The sequence below is a fragment of the Erinaceus europaeus genome, chromosome 12, assembly GCF_950295315.1.
Source record: "Erinaceus europaeus chromosome 12, mEriEur2.1, whole genome shotgun sequence".
Lineage (NCBI taxonomy): Eukaryota > Metazoa > Chordata > Mammalia > Eulipotyphla > Erinaceidae > Erinaceus > Erinaceus europaeus.
In genome coordinates this window covers 73863258-73884341 of record NC_080173.1, presented here as the reverse complement: position 1 = coordinate 73884341, position 21084 = coordinate 73863258, and the positions used below count along the sequence as shown (strand labels likewise).

The 21084-nt window shown below is 38.5% G+C and overlaps 1 protein-coding gene across 2 annotated transcripts in view; it reads left to right on the top strand.

The window, feature by feature from the left end:
* Window positions 1–21084, top strand: part of SUZ12 (SUZ12 polycomb repressive complex 2 subunit) — a 77073-nt gene that overhangs the window by 38211 nt on the left and 17778 nt on the right. For both annotated transcript variants that reach the window (XM_007530814.3, XM_016191566.2), the window contains 4 exons: window positions 3961–4046; window positions 6519–6750; window positions 10778–10871; window positions 19911–20016. In XM_007530814.3, coding sequence (XP_007530876.1) covers window positions 3961–4046; window positions 6519–6750; window positions 10778–10871; window positions 19911–20016 — 518 coding nt within the window. The remainder of the gene's footprint in view (window positions 1–3960; window positions 4047–6518; window positions 6751–10777; window positions 10872–19910; window positions 20017–21084) is intronic.

Below are 21084 nucleotides of genomic sequence, written 5' to 3'. Positions count from 1 at the left end.
TGTTGGATCGACAGAGAGGCAGGGAAGACAGGAGGAGGGAAAGATAGGCATCTGCAGACCTGCTTTCACTGCTTGTGAAGCCACCCCCCAGCAGGTAATGATCCTGGGGCTCCTGGGGCTCCAACTGGTCCTTATGCTTAGCACTACTGCCTGACCCCCTTGTTTTTACTTTTTGATTGCTACCAAGGTTCTTTCTGGCATTCAGTGTCTACACTAGAAATCCACTGCTCCCAGCAGCCATTTTTCCTTCTATTTCTTTTATTTGACAGAAATTGAATGGGAAGTGGAAATACAGAAGTATAGAAAGAGACTTCTGTAGACCTGCTTCACTGCTGATAAAGTGTCCTTCCTGCAGGTGGGGAATGGGGCTTAAACCCAGTCCTCAAACCTGGCTGCCTATGCATGGTAATGTGTGTCCTGAACCTGGTGCACCACTGCTTGGCCACCTATTTTATTTAAGTGATGGATAAATGCTCAGCTACTAGAGCATTGGACTTTTCTAGTTAGATCTCCAGCATCTCATACACTAGAGAGGTGCTCAGATTTCTCTCCCTCTCTTTATGTTTCTTGTAAATCTGTTCTGTATAATAAGTTAGAAATTGGGGCCAGGCGGTGGTGCTCCTGGTTAAACACACACTGTAGTACACAAGGACTTGGGTTCAAGTCCTTGGTTCCCACAAGCAGGGGGGAAGCTTCACAAGTGGTGAAGCAGGGTTGCAGGTGTCTGTGTCTCTCTGTCTCTTTCCCTCCCCATTCCGTTTCTGTCTCTATCCAGTAATAATTTAAAAAGTTAGAAATCTTTCTTTTTTGTGCAAAGTGCAAGGACTGGCGGAAGGATCTCGGTCGCAGAGGGGTCGCTTCACAAGCGATGAAGCAAGTCTGAAGTTGTCTAGTTCCTTAGCCACTGCGCCACCTCCCGGACCACAATTATTATGCTATTTTTATATTCCCAGAGATTGAACCTAGGGCCTTATACGAGGGCATATGCACTCCTTTTGAGCTACTTTCTGGACTCTTTTCAGTATTACCTTCATTTATTGGCTAGAGACAGAAATCGAGAGGGAGGAGGTACAGAAAGATACCTGAATCTGTGCTTCACAACTTGTGAAGCTTTTCCCCTGCAGGTGTAGACTGGGTTCTCGAATCTGGGTTCTTGTACATTGTAACATGCACTCAACCAGGTGCTCTACCACCTGGCCCAGGTACTACATGTAAATTTAAAAAAAACATTTATTCCCTTTTGTTGCCCTTGTTGTTTTTATTGTTGTAGTTATTATTGATATCATCGTTGTTGGACAGGACAGAGAGAAATGGAGAGAGGAGGGGAAGACAGAGGAAGAGAAAGACAGACACCTGTAGACCTGCACAGGTGAAGTGACTCCCCTGCAGGTGGGGAGCTGGAGGCTCTACCCGGGAACCTTGTGCCGGTCCTTGCGCTTTGCGCCACCTGCGCTTAACCCACTGTGCTACCATCTGACTCCCTTGCATGTAAATTATAGAGAAGTACTCTGGAACCTTAATTTGCAAAATAAAAAGAAAACATTCATTTAACTGATACAGAGGTATAGATTCCTCAAGGTTAAAATCCTGCTTTGTCTGGAAGATGCTACAATGAATGTATTGTTGGATTCAAAATTTGAATCTTGACATTGTAGGAGCCAGAATAATACTATGGTTCAAGCGCTCATTAATAAATAAATTTTATAAAAATTAATACCCTACTGACTTGGGAGTTCACTTGGTGAGTTGAGTATAGCATTTACATTCATGATGTCCTGGGTTCAGTCCCTAAAAAACACATAAACTACTCAGTCCTCTTCTGTGATATACATGAGTTATTAAAAAATAAATAAATTTGGGGGCCGGGCAGTAGTGCACCAGGTTAAGCACACCTAGTGTGAAGCACAAGGATCTGGGCAAGGATCCCAGTTAAAGCCCCAGCTCCCTGTCTGCAGGGGGGTCACTTCACAAGCAGTAAAGCGGTCTTTCTTTTCCCCTGTATGTTCTCCTCTCAACTTCTATCTGTCCTATCCAACAGCAGCAGCAGTATCAACAATGGAAAAAAGATGACCACCCAGAGCAATGGATTTGTAGTGCAGTCACCTAGTCTTGGCATTAACCCTGGAGGCAATAATAATCATAATAGTTAATTAATTTGTTAGGGGGCACTGCTTCACTGGGACTTTGTGTCTTCATGGTAACACAGCTCCAGCTGACCATTTTTCCGTCTAGGGAATGAGAGACAGAAAGACAAATACCATCGTTTTTGTTGTTCTTTCTTTATTGGGGATTAATGTTTCACAGTCCAGTAAATACAATAGTTTGTACATGCATAACATTTCTCAGTTTTCCACATAACAATACAACCCCTACTATGTCTTCTGTCATCCTTTTCCAGAACCTGTACTCTTCCCCCACCCCCCCAGAGTCTTTTACTCCAAGATCGTTTTACCATTTGTGGAACTTCACCTTTGTTTGGTTTGCTCCTGTGTATTAGCTGAGGGCTTACACCCTGGTCCTTGATTATATTCTGTGTTGTACTGGGTGAATTATCTCCAGGACCCCCAGGTACTTTTTGTAATATGAATAGATTTTGGTAAAAGGAAAATTATTTAAAAAATAGTCTATATTTGTCTTTCCTGAATTACTTCATTTGTGCTTTTTATTTATTTTACTTTCTTTCCCCTTCTATTTTATTTGATAGGACAGAGAGAAATTGAGGAGAGCAGGGAGGGAGAGAAAGAAAAACACCCGCAGACCTACTTCACTGCTCATAGAGCATATCCTCTTTAAGGGGGTGTGGGGGACTTGAACTTGGTTTCCTGTGCATGTCCTTCTGCGTAGTATTGTGTACTTCACCAGGTGTACCACCGCCCGACTTCCTTTATGTGCTTTTTTTTTTTTTTTTTTAAAGATTTTTATTTATTGACTCATGAGAAATGATAGGAGAAAAAGAAAGAATCAGACATCACTCTGGTACATGTGCTGATGAGGATTGAACTTAGGACCTCATGCCTGAGAGTCCAGTGCCATATCTACTGCGCCACCTCCCGGACCACCTTTAAGTGCTTTTTATTAAATCTTTATAGTTATCAAAAAATAATTTGACTTGTGGCATGTTACATATTTTTTATTATTGTAAATCTTTTTTCCCCTCCCCCCCCCCTTTTTAAAGATTTTATCTACTTACAGGAAGGATAGGAAGAAAGACAAATCAGGCATCACTCTGGGCACATGTGCTGCCAGGGATAAAACTCAGGACTTCATGCTTGAGAGTCCAAAGCTATATCACTGAGCCACCTCCCAGACTACTTTCTTCCTTTCTTTTAACCAGAGCACTGCTCAGCTCTGGCTTATGATGGTTCAGGGGATTGAAGTTGGGACTTTAGAACGTCAGGCATGAGAGTCTCTCTTCATGTCTATCTCCACCCTACTATAATTTTTTAATTCAAATCACTTTATTTTAGGTTTTTAAAATTTTTTATTTGTTATTGGATAGAGGAACTGAGAGGCGAGGGGCATATAGAAAGGGGTAGAGTCAGAGACACCTGCAGCTCCACTTCACCCCTTGGAACTTTTTCCCCAGCAAGTCCTTGTGCAGTGTAGTATGTGTGCTTAACACAGTGTACCACTGCCTGTTTCCCTATTATACATCCTTATAGCAAACATATTTAGGAAAAATTTAATTTTACATAACTGAGACAGACACCTTATAGTAAAAGAAGAAAAAAAACTTATACATAGGAATGTAATTATCTTGTGAAATATTTATTAAGAATATTTTTATATGAATGCTTTTAAGCAATTGTTGCAAGTTTGGAAATGATTTGGGGACAAAGAGTGATCATCTGAAAAGACTTAACTATAGGGAGTCTTATGTTTGAAACTCCAATCCTTAGGAAAATAAGAGCTGTTACATTATAAAAATTCATTTAAAAGTTTTTTTTTTTTTTAATGTAGATAAACCATCACAAAACTCAGAAAATGAACAAAATTCTGTTACTCTGGAAGTTCTGCTTGTGAAAGTTTGCCACAAAAAAAGAAAGGTAACATGATATTGATAGATTAAATACAGTGACTTTCTTAAATATGTTCATGAATTTTAATTTTTTGGCCTTGAAAACTTAAACCTATTGATGGATGAATTATAAAAGTAATAAGCATCTTTTGCCAGCCTATCCAATGTTTGTGTTTTCAGATTATCTTCGTTTCAAAGTAATTAGTGGAGAACTATTTTTTTGGGGGGGCATTTTGAAAACATGAATATAAGTTGTTTCTCTAATTTTATTTTCTCAACTTAAATTTATTAGTTCTTTGTGCTGAAATGATTTTAAGAGTTTTTCTTAAAGTATTATTTCTTTGTTATTTATTTATTTATCTATTTAACAAAAGCACTTACCTGCTCTGGCCACACTGGGTAACAAACCTAGGACCTAAGAGCCTCAGGCATGAAAATTTTCTGCAGACCCCTATCACGGTCTCCCCAGCCCTGGATTAGCTATATTAAAAGAGATTTTGGGAAAAAGAGCATGCCAAGGGACAGAAATGTACATTTCATGACAATCCATCCAAACGTGTTTGTGAATTTAGCAACTGAACTTTAATGGAGGAAGAATTGATTAAATTCTAGGGAAAAGAAACAGATTTGTGATTATAATCAGAAGTTTCAAATCCCATTTCAATCACTGATAGAGCAAGTCTATAGAAAAGTAAAACTTTACAAGGACCTGAATGCTGTCAACCAAGTGGTTTGTGTGGACATGTGTAGAACACCTAAAAACAGAAAAGACATTTTTCTTAAGAGCTCACAGGCCACTTTCCAAGGCAGACCCTTCCTAGGTCATAAAACAGTTTTTATCATCTAGCATGATTCAAATCCTTCCAAGTTCACCCACGGCTTTCAGAGTAACTCCATAAGAAATCAATGTTTACTAGACAAAGGAGAGTATAAAGTGATACTCAGAAGCTAACTCTTATGTTGCCTGTTCACCCGGCTGAGGGTGAAACAGTTAGCATAGGGGCTAAAAGTGCCCCCTCCCCCCTTTTAACCAGACCACTGTTCATTTCTGGCTTCTGGTGGTGCTAGAGTCTTTAGGCTCAAGCATTAAAGTCTTTTTTGCATAATCATTATGCTGTCACCAAAAGACCCTTCTCATATACCTTCTATTAGAAATGGCATACGAGAACTCTTGCAAATACATTTTTTAAAATAACTTTTTTTGGGGAGGTCAGGCAGTGGCGCACCTAGTTAAGCACTCACATTACAGTACACAAGGACCCAGGTTCAAGCCCCAGGTCCCCACCTGCAGGGGGAAAGTTTCACAAGTGGTGAAGCAGGGTTGCAGGTGTCTCTCTGTCTTTCTCCCTTTCTGTCTCCCCATCCCCTCTGAATTTCTCCCTCTGTCCGATAATAAATAAAAATATTTTTTAAAATAACTTTTTTTTTTTTACCAGAGCACTGATCAGCTCTGGCTTAGGGTGGTGCTGGGGATTGAAATCTGGGACTTAGAAGCCTCATACATGACAGTCTATCTGCCTGGATAAATTATTTAGGTAGAATATATGAATATAAGTGCAGCATCACATTTTGTTTAAAAAAATAAGTATTTTAGGCTATAACTTTTTATTTTCTTTTAGATTGAGAAAGAATGAAAAAGACCACGATACCAAGGCTTTCTTCAGTGTGGTGGGAAGTGGGCTTGAGTTTGAATATAAGTAGCATGACAGAGTACACTATCCCATTGAGCATTTTGCTGACCGTGTTCTGCTTATTTAAAAAAATCTATGTGTGTATATATGCATATATATGTATATATATATACATACTATATATATATTGCTGTAGCTCATTGGTTATGGGGAGTATTTTATCTTGTTTTTGTCCCAGGTTTGAGATCAGCACTACATGGGAGTGTCACGGCAAATTTTTAAATAAAGTTTACCATAACATTTGTATTATTTTTGTATTAAAGGTTTTCTGCATCCTCCAATTTTTCTATGGTGTTCTTTCAACATAACTCTAGTTATGTTATTATAAAACATTATAAAATATTACTCATAAAATGATTATGATTCCAATAAGTAGCATATATAAGTAGGTAGGCTAATTATATAGCAATATTATTGTAGGTTTTTATTTTTATTCCTAATCATCCTATAATAATTGTTTTAGGAATGGAACATTATGCAGAATATGAATTTATATATGAGTTAAAGATTTTAAGTGTGATTTTAATTTCGTATTTTTAGTTTAAAGCTACTTAAAATAAGTATGTTACATTTGATTTATTATGTCACTATTGTCATTATATTGAAGAAATTTCAACTACCTTAACGTTTGAAATGTTGTTCTCAAAAATTTTACTTCATCACAGTTTTCAGACTGTATTTTGAATTTTAGCATGCCATTTGATAATCATGTATAAATACTCTGTTTTCCCTATAGCTGTGATTAGAAATTTTATAATTATGTAATTATATATACATATGTAAATGTTAAATAATCTTTGCCTTTACAGGATGTAAGTTGTCCAATAAGGCAAGTTCCTACAGGTAAAAAGCAGGTGCCTTTGAATCCTGACCTCAATCAAACAAAACCTGGAAATTTCCCGTCCCTTGCAGTTTCCAGTAATGAATTTGAACCTAGTAACAGCCACATGGTGAAGTCTTACTCATTGCTATTTCGAGTAACTCGTCCAGGAAGAAGAGAGTTCAATGGAATGATTAATGGAGAAACCAATGAAAATATTGGTAATTTTTATTTTATTTTATTTTTAAATATTTATTTATTTTCCCTTTTGTTGCCCTTGTTGTTTAACATTGTTGTGGTTATTAATGTCGTTGTTGGATAGGACAGGGAGAAATGGAGAGAGGAGGGGAAGACAGAGAGGGAGAGAGAAAGACAGACACCTGCAGACCTGCTTCACCGCTTGTGAAGCGATTCCCCTGCAGGTGGGGAGCCGGGGGCTCAAACTAGGATCCTTACACAGGTCCTTGCTATTTTCGCCATGTGCGCTTAACCCGCTGTGCCACTGCCCGACTTCCAATTTTTATTTTTTTATTTCAAGAATTTGGCACTGGAGGTTTAGGTAGTCACTGAAAATAAAACAAAACTAGTATACCTTTATAGCACTCCTATGTTTTACAAAGTATTTGAGGATTTTTATTATTATTACCATTATTTTATTTAAATATATATCCATAGAGATGGGAAAGATACCAGAGCAATTTTGTTAGCCTTTTTTTTTTTCTTTATTGGGGAATGAATGTTTTACATTCAACAGTAAATACAATAGTTTGTACATGCATAACATTCCCCAGATTCCCATTTAACAATACAACCCCCACTATGTCATTTATCATCCTTCATGGACCTGTATTCTCCCCACCCACCCACCCACCCCAGAGTCTTTTACTTTGATGCAATACGCCAATTCCAGTTCAGGTTCTACTTGTGTTTTCTTTTCTGATCTTGTTTTTCAACTTCTGCCTGAGAGTGAGATCATCCCATATTCATCTTTCTGTTTCTGACTTATTTCACTCAACATGATTTTTTCAAGGTCCATCCAAGATCGGCTGAAAACGGTGAAGTCACATTTGTTACAGCTGAGTAATATTCCATTGTGTATATATAGCACAACTTGCTCAGCCACTCATCTGTTGTTGGACACCTGGGTTGCTTCCAGGTTTTGGCTATTACAAATTGTGCTGCCAAGAACATATGTGTACACAGATCTTTTTGGATGGGTGTGTTGGGTTCCTTAGGATATATCCCCAGGAGGGGAATTGCAGGGTCATAGGGTAGGTCCATTTCTAGCCTTCTGAGAGTTCTCCAGACTGTTCTCCACAGAGGTTGGACCAATTGACATTCCCACCAGCAGTGCAGGAGGGTTCCTTTGATCCCACACCCTCTCCAGCATTTGCTGCTGTTACCTTTTCTGATGTATGACTTTTTCACAGGAGTGAAGTGGTATCTTATTGTTGTCTTTATTTGCATTTCTCTGACAGTCAGAGACTTGGAGCATTTTTTAAAAAATATTTATTTTATTTATTTATTCCCTTTTGTTGCCCTTGTTGTTTTATTGTTGTAGTTATTATTGTTGTTGTCGTTGTTGGATAGGAAAGAGAGAAATGGAGAGAGAAGGGGAAGACAGAGAGGAGGAGAGAAAGATAGACACCTGCAGACCTGCTTCACCGCCTGTGAAGCAACTCCCCTGCAGGTGTGGAGCCGGGGTTCGAACCGGGATCCTTATGCCGGTCCTTGTGCTTTGCGCCACCTGCACTTAACCCGCAGCCCGACTCCCGACTTGGAGCATTTTTTCATGAGTTTCTCAGCCTTTTGGATCTCTTCTGTGGTGAATATTCTATCCAAGTCCTCCCCCATTTTTGGATGGGGTTATTTGTTGTCTTGTTGTTGAGTCTGGCAAGCTCTTTATATATGTTGGTTATTAAACTCTTATCTGATGAATGGCATGTAAAGATCTCCCATTCTGTGAGGGGTCTCTTGGTTTAGGTAGTGGTTTCTTTTGCTATGAAGAAGCTTTTTAATTTGATGTAGTCCCATAGGTTTATACTTGCCTTAGTCTTCTTTGTAATTGGATTCGTTTCATTGAAAATGTCTTTAAAATTTATGCAGGAAAGAGTTCTGCCAATATTTTCCTCTTAAGTATTTGATAGTTTGTGATCTAACATCCAAGTCCTTGATCCACTTGGAATTTACTTTTGTATTTGGTGAAATACAGTGGTTCAGTTTCATTCTTCTGCATGTTTCAACCCACTGTTTCCAACACCATTTGTTGAAGAGACTCTGGGCCCCTTTGTCAAAGATTAGATGTCCATAGGTGTGGGGCCTTTTTTTTTTTTTTTTTTTTGAACACAGTACTGCTCAGCTCTGGCTTTGGTGGTGCCAGGGATTAAACCTGGGACTTTGGAGCCCCAGATAAGTGTCTGTTTACATAACCTCGAACTGGGATCCTTATCCCTCCCCTTGCGCTTCACGAAGCCACATGCATTAACCTGCTACCACCATGACCCTTTTCTACCCCTATTTTCTCTCTCCTTCACCCCCCCTCCTTCACCAACTACCTTCTCATCTCATTTCTTCCTTCTAGGGTAGTACTTAGCCCTGACATGATTGTGCCACGAATTAAACTTGGGACCTCAAAGCCTCAGATATGAAGGAAAATCCATTTCATAAACACTGTACTGTTTTCTTGGCCCTACCATATATCTTATATTGTAATAGATGGTTTGAATTTATGGGAAATTTCATTATTTCTGAAACTATTTACAAAATTCTCATTATTATATATTGAAGCATATACTTCATATAATACATACATGTCAGTAGTTTGGGAGGTTACGCAGTGATAAAGCTTTGGACTCTCAAGTATGAGGTACTGAGTTTGATCCCCAGCAGCACATGTGCCAGAGTGATGTCTGGTCTTTCTCCTCCTATCTTTCTAATAAAATAAAATCTTAAAAAAAAATAAATACATCTCAATCACTGGATGGGAGAGACTGATATTTGAGATTAGGTTTAGTAAACAATTTCCTCCTAGTGTTATCTTGTGTAAAATTTCTTATGTTGGGAGTCGGGAAGTAGCACAGCGGGTTAAGCGCATGTGGCTTGAAGCTCAAGGACCAGAGTAAGGATTCTGGATCAAGCTCTTGGCTCTCCACCTGCAGGTGAGTAACTTCACAGGCAGTGAAGCAGGTCTGCAGGTGTCTGTCTTTCTCTCCCCCTCTCTGTCTTCCCCTCCTTTGTCCATTTCTCTCTGTCCTATCCAACAACGATGGCATCAATAACAACAGTAACTACAACAACAATAAAAACAAGGGCAACAAAAGAGAAGATAAATAAATATAAAGAAATATTCATATGTTGAGAAGTCAAAAGGCTTTTATAGTACATACCATTTTAGATTCTTACCATGTAGGTTTTATTGGGAGTATTAATGGCTTACAGTAAATAGGTTATTGATACATGTGTAAAATTTCTCAGTTTTTCGTGCTGAATAGTGACACATCTGGTTGAATGCAGATGTTACAGTGTGTGAGGACTCAGGTTTAAGCCCCTGGTCCCCACCTAAAGAAAGAAAGCTTCATGAGTGATGAAGCCTGCTGCAGCTGTCCCTCTGTCTCTCTCTTCCTCTCTACCTCCCCCTTCTTGATTTCTGGCTGTTTTAATCCAAAAAAATAAAGATAATAAAAAATAAAATTTCTTAGTTTTCCACAGAGCACTCTCATCCTAGGTTACTCCCATCATCATGCACCAGGATCTGAAAGCCAAGTCCCCCTCCCCCCTAAGAACTTTACTTTTTACAGTATATAGAGATAATTTTTAAAAATGTTAAAATATATTTTTAATGTTGAATAGAGACAAAAATTGAGAAGGTAGAAGATATAGAGGGAGAGAGACCTGCAGTATTGCTTCACCATTTCTAAAGCTTTCCTTTTGCATGTGGGGATAGGGTGCTTGAACCTGGGTCATTGTGCACTGCAATGTGTGCACTTAACCAGATGTGCCACAGCCTGGCCCCTATACAGCTATATTTTTATTGTACTTGCCGAATTTTTTTAATGCCTAGCCTAGCAAGGAAGATAAATCTGAACAGGTAATTATATTTATGAGAGCATAGGATTAGTGTCAAAAATATCATATTGAATATGATATTGCAGCTTAGTGTATTTCTCACTCATTTGGAATAAATATAGTATGTTAACTAAGCATTTTTGCTTGAATGTTTGATTTATCTGAAATCTTTGTCAAATTCAGATGTGAACGAAGAACTTCCAGCTAGAAGAAAAAGAAATCGAGAAGATGGAGAAAAAACATTTGTTGCCCAAATGACAGTATTTGATAAAAACAGGTAATGTTTACGGAGAAGCAACGCTCCCTTGATGCCTTAGAAGTGATTTTACTCTGCAGTAGAATTATAGTAGCGATATTACTTATCTTTATTTCTCTAATCTGAGTGAGAAAAAATTAAACATTAAACCTTGCTTTTTGTCATAGAAAATGGAATAATCACAGATGGACTATTTTTAACACTTTACTTACTTTGCAAATATTTTGAGTGTTTACTCTTTATTAGACACTGTCTAGTCAAATAGAAGGCATCAAGATATAGGGAGTTGGGCGGTAGCGTATTGGGTTAAGCACAGGTGGCTCAAAGCGTGAGGACTGGCATAAAGATCCCTGTTTGAGCCCCTGGCTCCCCACCTGCAGGGGGGTGCCGCTTCAGAAGTGGCGGATTAGGTCTGCAAGTGTCTATCCTCTCCACCTCTCTGTCTTCCTCTCCTCTCTCCATTTCTCTCTGTCCTATCCAACAATGACAACATCAGTAATGACAACAATAATAACTACAACAATAAAACAACAAGGGCAACAAAAGGGAATAAATAACTTTAAAAAAAAAAAAAAAAGCAACAAGGTCCCTACCTTACTGGAGCTTAATGTCTTTGTAGGAAATCAACACCACCATCAAAAGTGTATTTATTAATGCCACTGAATGGAGTTCTATGAATAGATAGTATATAGTTGTTCTTTTATTATTATTTATTTTGCGTAGAGACAAATAAATTGAAGGGAGAGCAAGAGAAATACCTGTAGCACTGCTTCACTACTTTAAAGCTTCCCCTCTCACCCCACCCCCATCTTTATAGGTGGGGTTCAGAGCATGAACACGTCCTTGCACATTGTAATATGTGGTCTCTACCTGGTGTACCACCTCCTGGACCTATATATGTTGGTTGTTTTTTTTTTTTTTTTTAACGATTGTATTTATTTACTTATGAGAAAGATTGGAGAGAGAGAAAGAACCAGACATTACTCTGGCATATGTGCTGTCAGGGATTGAACCTGCGTCAGTACCTCATGCTTGAGAGTTCAAAGCTTTTATCGCTTCGCCACCTCCCAGACCACATGTTTCTTTTTCTTTTTTTTTTTTTTAATTTTTTATTGGGGAATTAATGTTTTACATTCAACAGTAAATACAATAGTTTGTACATGCATAACATTCCCCAGTTTCCCACTTAACAATACAACCCCCACTATGTCATTTATCATCCTTCATGGACGTGTATTCTCTCCACCCACCTACCCCAGAGTCTTTTACTTGGGGGCAATATGCCAATTCCAGTTCAGGTTCTACTTGTGTTTTCTTTTCTGATCTTGTTTTTCAACTTCTGCCTGAGAGTGAGATCATCCCATATTCATCTTTCTGTTTCTGACTTAATTCACTCAACATGATTTTTTCAAGGTCCATCCAAGATCGGCTGAAAACGGTGAAGTCACCATTTGTTACAGCTGAGTAGTATTCCATTGTGTATATATACCACAACTTGCTCAGCCACTCATCTGTTGTTGGACACCTGGGTTGCTTCCAGGTTTTGGCTATTACAAATTGTGCTGCTAAGAACATATGTGTACACAGATCTTTTTGGATGGATGTGTTGGGTTCCTTAGGATATATCCCCAGGAGGGGAATTGCAGGGTCATAGGGTAGGTCCATTTCTAGTCTTCGGAGAGTTCTCCAGACTGTTCTCCACAGAGGTTGGACCAATTGACATTCCCACCAGCAGTGCAGGAGGGTTCCTTTGACCTCACACCCTCTCCAGCATTTGCTGCTGTTACCTTTTCTGATGTATGATATTCTCACAGGAATGAAGTGATATCTCATTGTTGTCTTGATTTGCATTTCTCTGACAATCAAAGACTTGGAGCATTTTTTCATGTGTTTCTCAGCCTTTTGGATCTCTTCTGTGGTGAATATTCTGTCCAAGTCCTCCCCCATTTTTGGATGGGGTTATTGTCTTGTTGTTGAGTCTGGCTAGCTCTTTATATATGTTGGTTATTAAACTCTTGTCTGATGTATGTCATGTAAAGATCTTCTCCCATTCTGTGAGGGGTCTCTTGGTTTGGGTAGTGGTTTCTTTTGCTGTGAAGAAGCTTTTTAATTTGATGTAGTCCCATAGGTTTATACTTGCCTTAGTCTTCTTTGTAATTGGATTCGTTTCATTGAAAATGTCGTTAAAATTTATGCGGGAAAGAGTTCTGCCAATATTTTCCTCTAAGTATTTGATAGTTTGTGATCTAACATCCAAGTCCTTGATCCACTTGGAATTTACTTTTGTATTCGGTGAAATACAGTGATTCAGTTTCATTCTTCTGCATGGTTCAAACCATTGTTTCCAACACCATTTGTTGAAGAGACTCTGCTTTCCCCATGTAATAGTCTGGGCCCCTTTGTCAAATATTAGATGTCCATAGGTGTGGGGGCTCACCTCTGGGCTCTCAATTCTATTCCACTGGTCAGTGTGTCTATTCATGTTCTAGTACCAAGCAGTTTTGATGACAATGGCTCTATAATACAATTTGAGATCTGGGAGTGTGTTACCTCCGGTTCTGTTCTTTTTTCTCAAGATTGTTTTGGCAATTCTAGGTCTTTTCTGGCTCCAGATAAACATTTGTAGCATTTGTTCTATTTTCCTAAAAAACAGTGCTTGGGATCTTGATGGGGATAGAAACAATATACGCATTATTGGCATACCAGAGGAAGGAAGAGAAGGAGAGGAAGAAAGCATTTTCCAGGCCATAATAGCTGAAAATTTCTCTGGTCCAAACAACATCAAAGACATAAAGATTCAAGAAGCCCAGAGGGTCCCAAACAAAATTAACCCAGACCCAAAGACACCAAGACATGTCATACTTAGAATGGAAAGGAATAAGGATAAAGAAAGAAGCCTGAAGGCCGCAAGAGAAAAACAGAGTCATCTACAAAGGAAAACCCATAAGATTCGCAGCAGACGTCTCCATACAAACACTACAGGCCAGAAGAGAATGGCAAGATATCTATCGAGTGCTCAATGAGAAAGGCTTTCAGCCAAGAATACTATATCCTGCTAGACTGTCATTCAGACTAGATGGAGGCATCAAAACCTTCTCAGACAAGCAACGATATAATTTTTCTCTACATTTCGCACATTTTTGGAATGAAAGTTGGGTTAATATTCAACTCTCCATGTTTCGTTTGATATCAGAACTATTTCCTGCCTTTAAGAGAAACTAGTAGGAAGCAGCAGGTTGCACATTGTTACTTAACATATTGTATATACAGATACAGGTGAAACAACCAAGTCAAGTGGTTGGGAGTTGGGTTACTGACTAGAAGTTTGGAGTTAAGAGAATGAGGTGGCCATAGGTTTATTTATCCCTGGCATATGGCATATACCAGAGTAACATTTAGTTCTTTCTCACTCGTGTAGATGAATAAATGTTTAAGAAAAACATTTTGGGGCGGGGGAGAAAAACATTTTTTAAAAAATACTAGAGTGGGGAGTCGGGCGGTGGCACAGTGGGTTAAGCGCACGTGGCGCAAAGAGCAGGGACCAGTGTAAGGATCCCGGTTTGAGCCCCCGGCTCCCCACCTGCAGGGGAGTCGCTTCACGGGCGGTGAAGCAGGTCTGCAGGTGTCTATCTTTCTCTCCCCTCTCTCTCTGTCTTCCCCTTCTCTCTCCATTTCTTTCTGTCCTATCCAACAACAAAGCAACGTCAACAATGGTAATAATAACCGCAATGAGGCTGCAACAACTAGGGCAACAAAAAGGGGGAATAATGGCCTCCAGGAGCGGTGGATTAATCGTGCAGGCACCGAGCCCAGCAATAACCCTGGAGGAAAAAAAAAATACTAGAGTGGGCTGTACAGATACTTCACCCTGGTGACCAGGCGGTGGCACAACTGGTTAAGTACTCGCATTAAAGTGCACAAGGACCCAGGTTCAGTCCCCTGGTCCCCACCTGCAGGGGGAAAGCTTCACAAGTGAAGTAGACCTACAGGTATCTCTCTTTCTCCCTCTCTAGCTCCCCCTCTTCTTTCGATTTCTCTCTGTCTCTGATAGTAAATAAATTTAAAATTTTTTTTAAAAAAGAGCGTTCACCCAGTAGAGCACACATTTTATCATTCATGAATACCTGGGTTTAAGTACCAGCGACCCATGAGAGTATCATGCAGAGCAGAAGCTTTATGAATAGGGGAACAGTGCTATTGTCCTCTCTTATTCTTTAACCCTCTTGTCTGGATAAAAAAAAGGGGAAGAGTTGGGAGGGGTCGATGTCATAATGATTATGAAAACAGACTCATGCCTGAGGCTGCGAATTCGCAGGTTCAATCCCCCATACCGTTTATAAAGCCAGAGCTGAGTGGTACTCTGGCAAAAAAATATATAGATAGATAGATAGAGTCCAACAGAAACCACAGAAATTGTGCAGGCACACAGTTTTAACAATGCCCTGAGGGCAAAAACAAAACCCTAAATTTTTGCTTTCATGTAATCATTATGTACCATATAAAGATACTGGCTGTTAATAAGAAAGCTGATTAGGAATAATAGAGAGTTTGACTATGATACTGTGTTAGAGTGTGCCATTTAATGTTACTGACAGAAACCGTATGGTGTCTTATTAATGCCAGAAATTCATGAGACTTAAGTTTAAATGGAAAACATCAGGAACATAAATGTACTGTGAGGTAGTAGCTGTGTTAAACAGTTGGGATGTAGCATAAGTCTTCTGACAGCTTGGAAATTTTGTCTTATATATTAGTATATTTCTTGAAAGTATCAAATTCTGCTTTATATTTAAAGATGCTGAGAAAAAAACAAGGGGAATATATATTCCTCCAGCTCTTTTGGAAACTATCCAGACCTGTAAAAGTGGGGGAAATCATAATTAACATCCATATGTCTTTTCTAGCTTCACTAGTTAGTATTAAGTGTGTGGTTTAGTTTTGTGCTGAACCGTCGAAAGTCAGAGATTATTGCACTCAGTTTTCCTCTGCTAACCAACCTGTACATATATCTTTTTTAAAATGGACATTTTTGAGTGGGGGTAGATAACATAATGGTTATGCAAAGAGACTCATGCCAGGTTTAGTCCCCCTCGAATCACCATAAACCAGAGTAGAACAGTGCTCGGGTAAAGGGGAAAAACAATAATAGTAATAACATAAAGATATTTTCCTGCCTAACCATAATAACACCCATTATACTAAAAAATAGAGTCAGGAGCAGCGGGTTAAGCGCACATGGCATGAAGCGCAAGGACCTTCGTAAGGACCCCAGTTTGAATCCCTGGTCCCCACCTGCAGGGGAGTCGCTTCACAAGCGGTGAATCAGGTCTGCAGGTGTCTGTCTTTCTCTCCCCCTCTCTGTCTTCTCTTCCTCTCTCCATTTCTCTCTGTCCTATCTAACAAAGATGACATCAGTAACAACAATAACTGCAACAACAACAACAAAAAAAACAAGGGCAACAGAAGGGGAAAATATATATATAATATCTCTACAAGTTGATCCTAACAAAACTTTTTTTTAAAATTATTTCTTTATTGGGGAATTAATGTTTTACATTCAACAGTAATAAAACATTTTTTAAAGTATGATTCCCAGAGCACTACTCAACTCTGTCTTATGATGGTACATGCCTGGGTTAGAATCCGGAATCTCTGGTGCCTCAGGCGTGGAAGACTTAATCTTTTTTGGAGGGCAGATGCAGCCATTTACATTTTTTAAGGTGCAGACCTGTGGTTTTGCAGAATACTGCAGTTTGGACTTTGTTCTTTCCTTGTGATTATATTCATTTTGAGACAGGAATATTAAGTGTTGAGGTGTTGTTTTTGCATGCATATTATAGGCCTATTATAAAATAGGTTGAATCTTTTAGTTTTGGCAATATTCACCAAGTTTATTGTCACAGTATGCCTTTTGCCTTTAATTAAATAATTATTTGTGAAAGTTCTTATATTCAATTCATGAAGATATTTTCCATCCTTTAACTTTATCTGCACTTCTTTTTGTAATCAGTCTTTTTCATTTATTCATCTTACTATTTTAATGGTCATAGTTCCTAATTTGGTCAGGAGCCCTTCTGAGCAAATTCTTAGGTCTTTTTGTCTTTGTCCGTCCATCTTGATTTTCTTAAATAGTTGCAGATTGCCTTCTCCTATTCTTAAACCACTCTGGAGTTTGCCATTTCTTTTATGATTCTTGACTCCTTTCAGTAGAGGAAATGTCAATATGTGTAAAAACTGTATAAGTTCTGTATCAAGTCTTGACAATGACCAGACTTCAAAAGCCATACAGAAAACATGGAATATTGAGTATAATGTAAAGTATCTCTTGAAAGCAAAGAAACTACTACAAACCAAACTTATTATATGTTTAAAAATGGCAAACTGGGGAAAAATGATTTTAATTTATATTCAGAGAAAGAGATGTCTAATGAGATCTTAATTGATGAGATTCTAAGATAAGATAGACTAATTTTAAAAATTGCCACTGCCCAACAAAATAATGAGCAACAGTTATATTAAACATGTTTATAATAAAATACATATGTATGGTTTTTAAACAACTAAAATATAAGACATCTGAATATAAAAATACACTGAGATGTCATTTTTTCACTTACCAGTTTGGCAGATCAAAAAACTTGATAAAGCACTGTTGATGAGGCTGTGGGGAAAAGGGCCTCCTCATACATTACAGGTAGGAGAGTAAATTGGATTATAGCTTTCAAATGTACAACCGTAAAATAATTTATTATGTGACCATATATAATGCATGAGGGAAGTACCGTTTCAGTCTGTAAGTGTTGAATGTATTCTATAAAATTGAGCTTTTATTTAGTTTCTAAAAAGTTTTTATGTGGTACCACAAATAAACTTAGGCCTTGTGAATGTGCAGTGTTCTCTTCTGGTGAACCGCCTCTCCAGTACTAAAATTCATCTTCTAAAATAGGAAGTAGAATGGCTTTGTTGATGTACTTTCAAAGTAGAATAAATACAAGTAGTATAGTATAAAAACAAAATCTAAGTCTCAAAACACTTTGGTGTAAGAGTTATTTAGACTGGACTCAAGTCTTCTGAATCCACTTGGTAGCTTTGTATCATTACTGTGTGAACTTTGGTTATATAAGTGTACCTCAGTTTCCTCTTATGAAAAGTGGAGTAATAGCATCTAGTTATAAGATCTGTTGGGAAGATTAAATGAAACATAGAAATACTAAGAGTGCCTGGCACATAGAGAGCACTCAATAAATGTTAAGTGTTATTTAACTGCATTTCTTTAAAACTGATCAAGAATTGTCAGATTCTTGTTATATACAATAAATCCGAGCATTATTAAAGAATGGTGTTTAGTAAAGTAGTGGTATCTAAAGATATGAAAAAATAGACTATATATATGCATATGGATTATGACTATATTGTAGGTATGAGTGTAATTCAATTGATTGATCCATCCAGTATTTACTGATTAATTTGTGAAATGTTTATTGCCAGATATCTGCAGTATTTTATAATTATAATCATTGTTGCTAGTAAGACTTGATTTTTAAAGGTACCCTAAGACAAGTATTGCAGTACTGCTATTTTCTTTCTTTCTTTCTTTTTTGCCTCTAGAGTTATTACTGGGATAAATAACCTGCACCATGAAGCCACTGCTCCTGGAGGCTCCCCCCCCTTTTTTTTTGCCTTTGTTGTTTTATCATTGTTGTGGCTATTATTGTTGTTGGGTAGGACAGAGAGAAATGGGAGAGAGGGGGACAGGGGGAGGGAGAGATAGACACCTGCAGACCTGCTTCACTAGTTGTGAAGCAGCCCCCCTGCAGGTGGGGAGCTGGGGCCTCTAACCGGGATCTTTATGCTGGTTCTTGAGCTTTGTGCCATGTGCACTTAGCCCACTGTGATACTGCCCAACCCCCTATTTTTCCATTTTAACAGTGTAAAACCTCCAGGACACATGCTTTACAAATTATGTTTAAAGCTATTTAGTTTTGAGACCTTTAGCATACTATACTTTAAACCCTTAAAGATTTTACTGTGTAGCTACAGTAATAAATTGATTCTCTAGTAGTAACTAGAGCAAATCATAAAAATTGGCTATGTCAGGAATAAAGTAATAGGCATTATGTTAGAATCTTGTTGGTTACATAAACTAGGTTATAACTTTATAGTCAGGGTGGTCAGGGAGGTGGCGCCGTGGCTAAAGAGTTAGACTCAACCATGAGGTCCTGAGTTCAATCCCTGGCAACACATGTACCAGAGTGATGTCTGGCTCTTTCTCTCACTCCTCCCATCTTTCTCATTAGTAAATAAATCTTTTTAAAAAATTAAATAGGGGAGTCGGGCTGTAGCACAGCAGGTTAAGTGCAGGTGGCGCAAAGCATAAGGACCTGCATAAGGATCCCAGTTCGAACCCCGGCTCCCCACCTGCAGGGGAGTCGCTTCACAGGCGGTGAAGCAGGTCTGCAGGTGTCTATCTTTCTCTCCTCCTCTCTGTCTTCCCCTCCTCTCTCCATTTCTCTCTGTCCTATCCAACAACGACAACAACAATAATAACTACAACAATAAAACAACAAGGGCAACAAAAGGGAATAAATAAATAAAATAAATATTAAAAAATTTTAAATAAATAAATGTAGTCAGGGGGCCGGGCTATAGTGCAGAGGGTTAAGTGCACATGGTGCACAGTGCATGGACCTACCCAAGGATCCTGGTTCGAGTCCCCACCTTTAGTGAGGTCGCTTCGCAAGTGGTGAAGCAGGTCTGCAGGTGTCTTTCTTTCTCTCTTCCTGTGTCTTCCTCTCCTGTCTAGATTTCTCTCTGTCCTATCCAACAATAATGATAGCAATAACAACCATAATAACAACAACGCTAAACAAGGGCCACAAAAGTGAAAAAAATAGCCTCCAGGAGCAATGGATTCAGTGATGCAGACACTGAGCCCCAGCAATAACCCTGGAGGCAAAAAACAAAAATTTAGTCAATAAATGACTTTAATAGAAGTATGTAGAATCTTTATAATTATAGTAATATACAGGTTACTCTAAAGTGTATGTGTTTATCTAACAGGCGCTTACAGCTTTTAGATGGGGAATATGAAGTAGCCATGCAGGAAATGGAAGAATGTCCAATAAGCAAGAAAAGAGCAACATGGGAGACGATTCTTGATGGGAAGGTAAGAACTGGTTAGAAGGTTAAGCACATCATAATTATGAACTCCCTATTTTTGAGTGATGTTTTCTTAAATTCTTACTAGAAATAATGACCTTTATTTTTATGCTTTGGAAAAAACAAGTTAAAATCATTTAGTCAAGGTATTTCATAGAAGTCATTGCTCTGCCAGGTTGGAAATTACACTTTTAAATTAATAGGGCATCTGGAAAGTTACTTAATACATTTTTGTCTCAGTTTTTCTCATTTATAAAATGAGACATAGAATTGATGGATTAAATAAAATATGCTTAGCACCATGCCTGGTATAAAAAATGTATTCTATGAATGTTAACTGCTGTTTTATTATAAATCTCTTAGCAACATCAGGTAATAACATGATAATTAGTAATTTATCAAGAAATTTGTTGTTTATATAAGCATATATAAAATGTTTGAAATAGATTTTAAGCAGTTGACTTAATAGAATAGGCATATATTTTCTGAATAAGTAGACTTACTAGAATAAAAGTATTCACTATATTTCTAAATATATTAGATAAATATATCATTGCATGCAAAATTCTGAGTGGATTTTTTAAAAAGCAAGCTGACCTTAAAAAAACTCATACGGGGGGTCGGGCGGTGGCGCAGTGGGTTAAGCGCATGTGGCGCAAAGCGCAGGGACGGGCATAAGGATCCCAGTTCGAGCCCCCAGCTCCCCACCTGCAGGGGAGTTGCTTCACAGGCGGTGAAGCAGGTCTGCAGGTGTCTATCTTTCTCTCCCCTTCTCTGTCTTCCCCTCCTCTCTCCATTTCTCTCTGTCCTATCCAACAACGAATTGCGTCAACAAGGGCAATAATAATAACCACAACGAAACTACAACAAGGGCAACAAAAGGGGGGGAAAAAATGGCCTCCAGGAGCGGTGGATTCATGGTGCAGGCACCGAGCCCAGCAATAACCCTGGAGGAGGAAAAAAAAAAAAAATCTCATACGGTCGATTGATGGACCTTTGTATAGTATGCTGTGTTGTCATGTGCAAAACTCAGGTTTAAGCCTGACCAACACTGTATTCAAGCAAACTTTGGTAT